Source organism: Balaenoptera borealis (assembly GCF_965194805.1).
Source record: "Balaenoptera borealis genome assembly, chromosome: 3".
NCBI lineage: Eukaryota > Metazoa > Chordata > Mammalia > Artiodactyla > Balaenopteridae > Balaenoptera > Balaenoptera borealis.
The window spans coordinates 176319563-176331067 of NC_138866.1; the positions used below are offsets into that span (position 1 = coordinate 176319563).

Consider the following 11505-nt stretch of genomic DNA (forward strand, 5'->3'; position numbering starts at 1 on the left):
TGACCCATTTCTTATTAAACTATTTTTATTTTTCTAGGAAAAGACAGGTCCAAAGATAGGAGGAGAAACCCTGTTACCAAGAGGAGAAGAACATGCCAAATTCCTGAATAGCCTTAAATAGCCCCGACTGCAAACAGGTACCCACAGCCTACATTGCTTCTTGTGGTTCTGGAAAAGCAAGCGTATTGGCTCTGAATTGCCCGTGTTCCTGATTGACACAGTCAGAACGAATACTTGCTAAGCCTACAACTTCGCCTCCTTCCTCGGTTGTGTTGGTTTAACATCAAATTTAACATTGACCTTTAAGTGGAAATTCAAGGTATCATTGTCTTCCCTGTTCTTAGTACTGATGGCAGAATTCGCACAGTTTTTATGCCCCAAACTGGAAGGTAGATAGAGAGTTGTGCTTCTCTCCCTTGGGTTGTAGAGAATGCAGTGTCGCTTCTTAATCACAATAAGGTTTTGGTATTTATATGGACACCCAGAGACAAAGGAATGAATTTAGCTCAGGTAACCTGCCTAACTTCTGGGCTTCAGTTTCCTCATATGTAAAATGAGGAAGGTTGGACTAAATGATCTTGAAGTGTGTCTTTGAGCACTCAAAGTCTAAAAATAATATAATGTTTTGCCATCTAGAAAATTATGACCGTCGCCCTTGATATAGTCTTGCTGTATTGATATTAAAAGCCGGGTTCCTTCTGTTGATTCTACTTTTACCTCTATTTTGTTCTTGGAAATCAAGTCACCAACCCACTTGGCATTTCAGTTCATATCTATATGGTCTCTGTGCTGTTACAATATCGTGGAGCTCTGTAATAGAAATGCCTAAAATCTCATCATTTTAAAATGTGGCTTTATTTAAATGTGGCTTAAAGAAAGTGAAACCTCTAACCAAAACAAACATAAAATTTGAGACGCCGTGAAGCCCAATTGGAAAACAGAAACACCCCACAAGGAGGATCCTCTGGAGTTTGGGATTTGCAGACATGCTTTATCATGCACGTTAAGAATTCTAGGTCGGGGATCGCTGCATGATGCAGGTGAGGGGCAGCCTGGGACACGTGGTTACGCCCGAGTCTCAGCCCTTCCGCTCGCTAGTTCTGTGACCTCAGCCGAGGTGCCCATCCTCACTTTCCCCGTCTGCAAAACGAAGGCAATGATGTCTTGGTGGCGCGAACTCCTGTGAGATGGCGCGTATGCGCAAGGGCTCATCAGTAGGTGCGGCTTCTGTTACGCTTCCCAGGTAAGAGCACAGAGACCCGAGAAAGCAGGCCCTGAAAGGAGAGTTTGGTTGCAGGTCAGGGAGGCGATGTCGCAGGTGAGGCTGGAGAAGGAGGCGGTGGCAGACCTTGAACTTTGCGGTGCCTCCTTGGCTGTGGTGAGGACATGGGTCTTGGTCCTGTGTGTGCCGGGACTCACGAGAGGGTTTTCAGCAGGGGTTTCTGTGATACCACTCAGCTGCTGCGTGGAGAATGAGGCGGGGGCAGGGGTGCTAAAGGCAGAACGACGCTGGCAGATCGCAGCACTTGAGGGAAGGGAACGGCGGCCTGAACGGGAGGGTGATGATGGAGGTGGACAGTGGTGGATGGCCTGAAAGGAACAGGCAGATTGTGCTGGAGAGGGAGGCCAGGGTAGCGTTCCGGGTTAGGGAACTAACTGCATGGATGTTGAGAGGAAACTCTGAAGAGGTGGGAGACAGACAGCCCAGACGTTCAGATGCACCAGGCTCCCCACCCAAGGGAGATCAAGGTGGCGACAGGAAGCAACTCTGTGGCATCTTGGCCCACAGGGCAAGACCCGTACTGTCTGAGGTTCCCCCAGAGGTTGCTAAGGGCACGTGGGAATGTGGACTGTAGCCACCATTTTGTACAAACATTAGGTGCTCAATATGCTTCTCAAGAAATAGCAATTTTATGAGGACCAAGGACCAGAAGAATGCGGTCAGCGTTCCAGATAAGGCAGGATGGGGTTTCACTGGGTCAGCTCCGTCTTGTCCTTCAGCCAACTCAGAGGCACCCAGAATGTCTTGGGTCTTTGCCCTGAACCAGCCCAGGCTTTGGGGTCACCGTCAGGAATCAGGGTATATGACTCTGGCAGAGTGACCGGCAGAAGAGTAGATGGGGAGATGAATGTTACTCATGGAAGATCCTTTCCAGGTCGTTCCTCAAATGCAGCGCAGTATTTATGGGTGAAATGATAAAAATGTCGAGGATTGGCTTTCACAGCAAAATAAAGGGCTGGAAGGCAGCAACAGGGGTTTCGGTGAACCAAAAGTGGCTGAGTTACTAACTGTTAAAGCTGGGTCACGGGTACATGGAGACTAGCGCTCATCTCTCTATTGTCACTTACGTTGTAAGATGTCATGATGAAAAGGAAGAAAACAAGATAAGCAGCTTGAGCTTGCTTTCTCTGTGACGCCTGCCCAGCGTCTTTGGGAGCAGCCGACGCTCCTTCCTCCAGGTCGTCGCTGTATTTTGAATGTTGCTCTGGCACGGAACTTGTTGTAATGGGTTTGTTTATCCATGTCGCCTGCCTGCTTGTATATTTTATTGTGGTTCAATTTCCAGGTGCCAAACACAGTGCTGCCCTACTGGTGCTCAGTGAATGTTGGGTGGGTGGAGGGATTTTACAAACTGTGAATACAAGGAACTTAATGTTTTCTGAATTGTTCAGACAAACAGACAAAAAAATAGAAGTATAGGTCAAACCTCACGCAGGTTACCACCAGAAAATTCCATTTAGGAGAGTCCTCTGCCTGGGCGACCTGATTTTCCAAATACCATTTGACCCAAGTGAATGCCACTTAAAGATTGGGTCAATTGGTAGGATTATTATATTGGGATTTAAACTCTAGCTAGGAATAATTTAGGTTTCCCCCAAGATGGTATTATAGTAGGGACATAAGGTGGTTGTGAGAGATGGTTGATTTAGGTTTCCGAGAGCCAGAAATAAATTTCACACGCCTTAGGTTTCATCAAGGTCTGCTCTCTGTGCATAGAAGGTGCTGTGTCTGACGCCTGTGTTCCCCCTAAGGTCACATCCTTATAGCTATATCTTTAGGAGTATTTCACTTTCCAGGAGGTGTGTGTGTGGTTTTTTTCTTTAATTTTTAGCAGAGAAAATGTTTAAGTTTCAAAAAGAACCAAAAGCACTTGAAATTCTGATATTTTTGATGGCTCATTTTGAGTAGATGTGTTTGTCCCATAAACCTAAAAGAGAGCTATGGATCTGAAGTAGGTCACAACTGAGCAGCTGCCTGGACACTGAACGCCAGGTTGCTCTTTGAGGAGCCCCTTCCTATGTAAGAAACTTGTTCTTGTTTGAACCAAGGGTGTTGTGAGAGTCCAGATTCACTTGTATATTGTGTATGAGTCATGTAGTAACATTCTTATAGAGGTTGATGGGTGAGCTGAACCTAGATGCCCTCTGTTTTTAAATTTGATTTTTACATTTTAAATAATTAAAAATATAATTGAATTACTTCTCAGTTACTCTAGGTGTTGGGGGGCTTCCACTGGGGTTGCCTTGTGTGTGTGTGTGTGTGTGTGTGCGTGTGTGTTTTGTTAGAATATTCAGGGATGGGAAGGGATGGGTGGGCTGGAGGGGGCACTTACTTGTTTGCATTGAAAATATGATTCATCGTGAGGCCTGTCTTTAAACCTACCACCTTCTTTATCAATGCGTATTAAATGCTTTCATATAAATCCAAAATGTGTGTTTTTTTCTCATGCTGTCTTTGGCAACGTAGAGATTATTGTATAATCACGGGCCATCAGAAGAGAGTAAGCACACGGCGGTCTAAGTTAGTACACAAAAACTGGCCATGTCCTTTGTGGTTGATCACAATGTTCTGATTTTTACAATAGATTTTTTTTTTTCTGTGCCTTTTTCCTTTCCTTTCTTTTTTGGTTTATTTTATTTATTTATTTATTTGGCCGTGCCACAGGGCTTGTAGGAGCTCAGTTCCCCGACCAGGGATTGAAACTGGGCCACGGCACTGAAAGCCCGGAATCCTAACCAGTAGGCCACCGGGGAATTCCCTATGCCTTTTTCTATTTAGAGGAATTAAGTGGCTTTTTAAAGAAAATCATCTTTCTCTTGAGTTTTGTTAAACTATACTTTCCCTTTCCAAACAACAAAAGGAAAACTGAACTAATGTAGATAACAATGATCCAGAATAGCAAATAAGAAGCTTCTGAATGATTGGTGTGGAATTGTCCCCAAAGGGAACTTAAAACATTTAAAGTTTCCACTTTTAAAAATTTCCCAGTTTTCAACTTTTAAAAACATTACAAGTTGATATATAGCTAAGTTGACAGGCAGTGATTGAACGATTGGGTTCTTGTGTAAAAGTTGATGATAGAAGTAAAGCTTGATGTTTATAAGAGATTAAATGTGTCTGACAACATTAATTTTTTAAAATCAGGAGAGTAAGTCTGTTTGCCTAAGTTGTCACTGCTAGCAGCCCATCAGAGCCTCTGCTCTTACAGGTAAAACAGACATCTCAGGGGCCATGAGGAGAGATTTGGAAACAGCACCGCTCAAAAGAAGGATGACTGGCCCCCAAAATGAAATTCTGTATTTGCCAATTGAAGGAAGAAACGGTGATATATCTAAAGAAAATAACAGAGAGGCACAAAAGGTGGAAGAAATCAGTTGGCATAAGCCGACAGCAGTTTGTGAAAAAGCTGTGGGATTTTAGAAAATTAAAGAAAGACAAGAATGTAGCCACACAGCTGAACTCTCCAGATCAAAATGGGGAAGAGGCCTGCCATGTCCTGCACAGTCAGACCACGTATCCAGTAAAATTGACCTGCATTTTGGAGAAAAGCGGGACATCAGTAATTGAGGTGGTGAAAACTCAAAGCCATTTCACCGAAGAAAGGAAGAAAGAACTAGAAATATATAGAGAGTGGATTTTTGTTATTCACAGTAATTATGTTTCATAAAGTCACCAGCTGAACTAGCAGATACCCAATTACTGCTCCTAGAGGAAATATAGGCTTAGGTTCCCTTGAGGCTCTGGTCACGTCTTCTTCACCGGATCAATACATAGCCTTGTATTATGTGTGTTTCTGTTTAAAGACACCTTATTTAATATGTATCGTCGATTCATTAACATGGAACTCACAGCCGACAGCAGTGTATCTCCTAATGGAACAAAGCTGATCTCAGCACATGCTTTTTCTCCAGAGGGTGAGTCCCAGCCTTCTTGCCCTCAGGAACACTTAAGCACTATGCCTGTGGGCCATTTTCAGCAGCAGAAGTACACCAAAGGAGCACAAAAATGTGATGAACGTGGCATGAAAAGGACATCTTTTTACAGCATCAGAGCTGAAACCAGCAAAAGTTGTTGCTTTGTTCTACCTCAGCTGAGAACAACTTAGATTTCTCGTTGGTCTGCACGTGTGCATGTCCTTAAGTGACCACAAAAACACCACATGTATTGCTTTTGGAGTTATAAATTTTAGCAATTAGGTGAATTTGGAAAAACATGGAATCTACAAATAATGAGGAGCAACTGTGTAATATTTCCCAAAACAGGGCCAGATGGGGAGTGCCCCCATTTTGCAGATTAGAAAATTAAGTGATTTGAAAATATGGGAAGAAACCAGGATTGCAATCAAGTCTGTGGTAATGTTGCTTGAGCAGAGACTTCTCTATTGGTATATTTTTAAGTCAACTTTATTAAGGGCTAAATTTCACACAGCAAAAGGCACACATCTTAAGTGTACAGTTTGGTAAATTTTGATGAATTTATACATCCACATGACCCCCACCACAAGCAAGATAGAGAACATTCCCACCACCCCAAAAAGTTGCCTCTGCCACTTCCCAGTCAGGCCACATGCCCTGGTCCCCTCCATCACTGATCTGTTTACAGTCTGTTTAGATCCGTCTTTCCTAGAGTTTCATATAAATGGAATCATACAGAGTGTACTCTTATACTTCACGCAGCATCTTTTTGAAATAAATCCATGTTACTGCCTGTGTCCGTAGTTCATTTTTTATTGTTGAGTATTTCAACTGTATGGATATGTCACTATTTATTCACCTGTAGATGGACATTTGGGTTGGCTTGTTTCCAGTTTGGGGCTGTTATGAATAAAGCCATTAGCAATATTCAGGTATAAGTCTTTCTATGGATATGTTTTTGTTTCTCTTAGGTAAATATCTAGGAGTGGGATTCCTGGTAAGTATGTTTAGCTTTATACGAAACTGCTAAACTGTTTTCCAAAGTGGTCTTTCATACCCACTAATGATGCATGAGAGTTCATTTGCTCCACATCCTCACCAATACTTGGTATTGTCAGTCTTTTCAATTTTAGCCATTCTGGTGGGTGTATGGTGGTATCTCATTGTGGTTTTAATTTGCATTTCCCTCATGACATCTTTTCCTGTGCAATTGGCCATTTGTATATCTTTTTTGGTGACGTTATCTGTTCACTTATTTACTGGGTTGAGTTGTAAGAATTCTTTCTGTGTTCTGGATACAAGTGCTTTTTGTGGATATACGTATGGTGAATATTTTCTCCCAATTTGTGGCTTGCCTTTTCATTTCTTTTAACAGTGTCTTTCAAAGAGCATTTTTGTCATTTTGGTGGAGCCCATTTTATCACTTTATGGTTCATGTGTTTTGTATTCTAGCTAAGAAATCTTTACCTGCCTTAAGATCACAAAGATTTTCTTATAGAATTTTTTAATATAGTTTTAGCTTTTACTATTAGGTCTATGATCCATTTCAGATTAATTTCTGTATAAGCTGTGAGGTAAGGGTTGTGGGTCATTGTTTTCCAAACGGACATTTAGTTGTTACGGCACCACTCAGTGAAAAGATTATAATTTCCTCATTGGATTATTTTCACTCCTTTGTCAAAAATCAGTTGACCATACATTTTGGGATCTACTTCTGGACTTAGTTCTGTTAAATTAATCTGTATTTCATTCCTTATGCCAGTACCATTCTCTTAATTACCATAGCTATATAATAAGTCTTGGAATCGGGTAGTATTAGTTCTCCGGCTTTGTTCTTTTTAAAATTTGTTTTGGCAATTCTAGGTCCTTTGCGTTTCGGTGTAAATTTTTGAATCAGCTTATCAATTTCTACCCCAAAAACCCTGCTGAAATTTTTATTAGGATTGTGTTTAATCTTTAATATTAAGACTTTGTATCTATGAATACGTCTCTCCATTTATTTGGGTCTTCTTTAATTTTCTCAGCAACGTTTAGTGGTTTCAGTGTACAGATCGTATATATATTTTGTCTTTATTTTTCAATAGTTTTGATGGTGTCATAAATGGTATTTTTTTCCATTTTAATTTCCAATTATTATTCTGCATACATGCTAGTATACAGAGATACAGTGCATATTTGTCTATTGGCCTTGTGTTCTGGGACCATGCCAAACTTACTTACTAGTATAGCAACTTTTTTATACATTTCTTAGGATTTTCTTAAGGAATCTTGTTGCCTGAGAAGTTTTAACATTTCATTTCCTGTTTGTATGACTTTTTTTTCTTGTTCCCAGTGTGAGGAGGAAAGCATTTTCCTTCACCATTAAGTATCAAGAAAGTATTTTGAGTAAGGTTGGAAAAGATCTCTAAATAATGGTGTGGTTTTTTGTTTGTCTTCTCTTATATTCCCTGGAGTGATGTTATCAATTGAGCATTAGTGGGCTCAACCTTGAGAGGAGGAAGTGGATTCAAGTCCTGGGCTAAGTACATTTTCAGGTGGTGATGCTGACGTTATTACATAATTATTAATCATGCCAAAACAAAAGTAGTGTCCAATTGTGTGTCATTTGTACACTTTGAGTTAAAGGTACAAGAAAAGCTGTCTTCATTGACTTACTAAAGGAATGTACTCTTCTCTTTTTTTCAACAGTGATTTCAAGGGACCAATCTAATGGTATATTTGGGTTTTTTATCATCTAAATCCGCTTACAAAATACAAAATATCTTGCACCTTGCTACTACAATTCTGTGCTGGGTACATGATAAACAACCAAACATGAGCTAATAAAATCATACTCGAAGGCTCCCAGACCTCACTGCCTCATATTAATGACGTTGTCATTTTATTTAGAAAGTTTTTAATTTGAGAGCCTACACACTAAATCATTCAGGCCCACTAGTGTGTTATTTGAAACTCATTATTACAGGGTCTAAATTAATGAGAAATTATCTAGAAAAATATTTTTCACTTTCGCTTTATGTATTAAATCAGTGTTCTTTTCAGGCATGTCCCCTCAAATATCGCCGTTCCCATAGGAAGCTTTTTCTTTAAGAAGGCTTTATGAAAACTGCTTAACTGTAAATTAACTATACAGATTTTCAGTGGTAGAAAATTAGTTTAATATGTAAAGTAGGCATCACTGGTCAAAAATGAATTTTAAAGTTTAAAAATAAAAATGAGGCTTCCCTGGTGGCGCAGTGGTTGAGAGTCTGCCTGCCAATGCAGGGTACACGGGTTCGAGCCCTGGTCTGGGAAGATCCCACATGCCGTGGAGCAACTGGGCCCATGAGCCACAACTACTGAGCCTGTGCGTCTGGAGCCTGTGCTCCACAATAAGAGAGGCCGCAATAGTGAGAGGCCCACGCACCGCAATGAAGAGTGGCCCCCGCTCGCCGCAACTAGAGAAAGCTCTTGCACAGAAATGAAGACCCAGCACAGCCAAAAATAAATAAATTAATTAAAAAAAAAGAACTAGTATTACTATTAAAAATAAATAAATAAAAAATAAATAAAAATTAAAAAAAATAAAATAAAAATGGAAAAGAAGTATAGCTGGATACTTAGATGTGCACAGGTCACTTGAAGGATGCTCAAGACTTGGGGATGATGGCTTTCTTTGGGAGACAGGGAAACGATATTGAATTCTTTTTTGTCCTGTGCAAAATTTAAATCATGTGTATACATTACCAATGCACAATATTTTTAATTAAAAATATCAGAATAACGTGGAAAGTGGACAAAACTTTTTTTAAAATTAATTAATTAATTTATTTATTTTTGGCTGTGTTGGGTCTTCGTTTCTGTGCAAGGGCTTTCTCTAGTTGCGGCGAGCAGGGGCCACTCTTCATCGCGGTGCGCGGGCCTCTCACTATTGCAGCCTCTCTTATTGCGGAGCACAGGCTCCAGACGCGCAAGCTCAGTAGTTGTGGCTCACGGGCCTAGTTGCTCCGTGGCATGTGGGATCCTCCCAGACCAGGGCTCGAACCCGTGTACCCTGCACTGGCAGGCAGATTCTCAACCACTGCGCCACCAGGGAAGCCCGATAAAACTTTTTTTAAAGTGGTAGTACACTGTAAGATCACAGAGTATACCAGTTACAGTTGTGAACTAGAATATCCATACTTAACCAATTTGCTTTTGGACAAATCCCTTGAGAACTTTTAAATTATGAAAAACTTGCCAAAGAATTAGAACGTAATGGTTGAAAAGGAATTAGAAATGAATTTTCCCAACTAAGTTTTTTTAAAAAGCATATGACATTTTTTAAAAAAAATTTTTAAATCATTCTGGCTCTCAGGCAAATTACCACCTCCTTCCAGAAATCTAAGTAAACAAAGGCACATGATAATAAGTTACAAAATCTCCCCTGGAGCACACACACTCTCAAAAAAATAAAAGAAGAAGGTGAAGAAGAAAATAAAATGACAACATACAAAATTAGTGGAAGAAAATAATGAGTTTTCACCAATTCATCATTTGACAAAATTTGTTTTCAACCACTTACCTGGAACCCCTAAAGGACTTGGGGATGGTAAGGAAAGAACAGAGAAGAGTTAGTTAGAAGAATGTCCCAAAGGCCACCCTTTTGACAAAGCCTGTCTCTGAAAATATAGATCCTCCGTTACTAATTCCTATGAAATTCAGCTACCCAGATTCCGGTCATGTTTCCTTTGGCATCCTTCTGCCTACCCAGGAAATGGCTGCAATTGGTTCTGAGTGAAGGAATTCTAAAACCCTGAGGTATAATGGGGCCCTTGTTAAGGATGGGGTAGAAAGAGGTAATAGAATTCTTTCTGCCAGAATTCTTTATCTAGAGCTGACATGCCAAGCCTGGCTCTTGAACAAACAAGGAAAGGCTGTTTTTCTTTTAAACCGGCCGCTCACCCAGACCATTCTTGGTATTTGACATCTGTATGGCCCCAGCGTTCCCTCCTGTGTAAGCAGCAGGCTTTTTGAGCCAGGAGGCTGCAGAATGTGGCCTTGAGTCGGACTCCATCGGCTGCCGTGCACCTGGTTCCTGGCCCTCCTGTCACAAGGCGTTGGGTGTGTGATTGTCACCACAGGAGCCAGACTGTGGCTCCTTTGTTTCCTGGCTGAGGTGAGAGAGCAGTGCTTTGCCTTTCCTCTGTTGTACGTCTGGGTGTGTGAAAACACATGCACACCCTCGTCAGTTGGGGTTACCAACCTAAAGGGTCAGGGGCTGGATCTTCTGGCTTGGCATCTGGCTCCTGGTCAACCAAGAGGGCGTTTCATGTGGGTAGAGCACAGGCCCACTTGGATTGCTGGCCCAGCAGCTGTCAGCCCTGACGCAGGACCTGAGCTAGCAGTCAGCAGAACTTGCACCTGCCCCGTGACAACCCTGTCTCTCGCTTCCCTGAGTAACCGAGCTGAGGAGAGGCATTGTGGTTCCTACATGCCTGTAGCAAGAATTTCTCATCTGTGTGTGTGGCCGGGTACCATGAGGAGCCCCACCCCTGAGAGCACAGACCCTGGACCAGGGGGTCTGTCCGGCCCGTTTGCTAAGGCTCCCTGTTCTGCTCTTTTCAGGGGTGCGGTAGGAAGCAGGTGGGATGCGTGCGTGAAGCTCCTGCCCTGTAGTTCAGAGAGGACCATCTCTAACCTATGTTCCCTGTAAGCTGACTGATTTCTCCAGTGTAGACCAGCGATTGCAGAGATGGAGGACAAATAGCAGAACTCCCTTTTGGTCTGTTCAGCTTTACGCTCCGAAACTTTGGAATACTCATTCCTCCCAAATAATTTCAGTCTCATCAGCTAATAAGAAAAAACAGTAATGAAATATTGAGGCATCTGCAGAGTTTTTATTTCATGCCAGTTTCTTCCACTGCTGTCGCCTTCTAACTTGAAGCTCCTAGTACTTGTGGTGAGAGCTGTGGGGAGCAGCGGGCTTCCTGAAGAGCCTGTCTGTTGAAGACAGGCCCAAAGGCGGGGGGTGGCCAGTGGGAAAATGTGGATCGTGTAGGTGGGGTGTTCACTGCTAGCCTGGTTTCAGATAAAGTGCTGACTCTACATGAGGTGGTTTGGAATGTGCATGGTTGCTTGATCACTAAATGTTTTTAAAGATTTTATCCCAGTCTTTTAAAAAATTACTTTGCATTCATTGCACGGTGTCCAGATCTAATTAATTGTTCCACCTCTGGTGGGGTATTTTACTACAGTTGAGCAGCTTTTCCTCAAAACAAAGTTGCCCTTTACTGTTCTGGAAACCCAGCCTCCAAAGCAGGCTGGACCAGCCAGCCTGGGACCCAAGTC

General features: G+C 41.9%; 1 protein-coding gene across 3 annotated transcripts in view; it reads left to right on the forward strand.

The window, feature by feature from the left end:
• Positions 1-11505, forward strand: part of MCM10 (minichromosome maintenance 10 replication initiation factor) — a 131706-nt gene that overhangs the window by 34251 nt on the left and 85950 nt on the right. Inside the window, exons 20-21 of one of the 3 annotated variants that reach the window (XM_082385383.1) lie at positions 38-137; positions 4491-7313. In XM_082385383.1, coding sequence (XP_082241509.1) covers positions 38-121 — 84 coding nt within the window. In that variant the 3' untranslated portion in view covers positions 122-137; positions 4491-7313. The other 2 variants (XM_082385384.1, XM_082385385.1) reach the window with 2 other exon arrangements.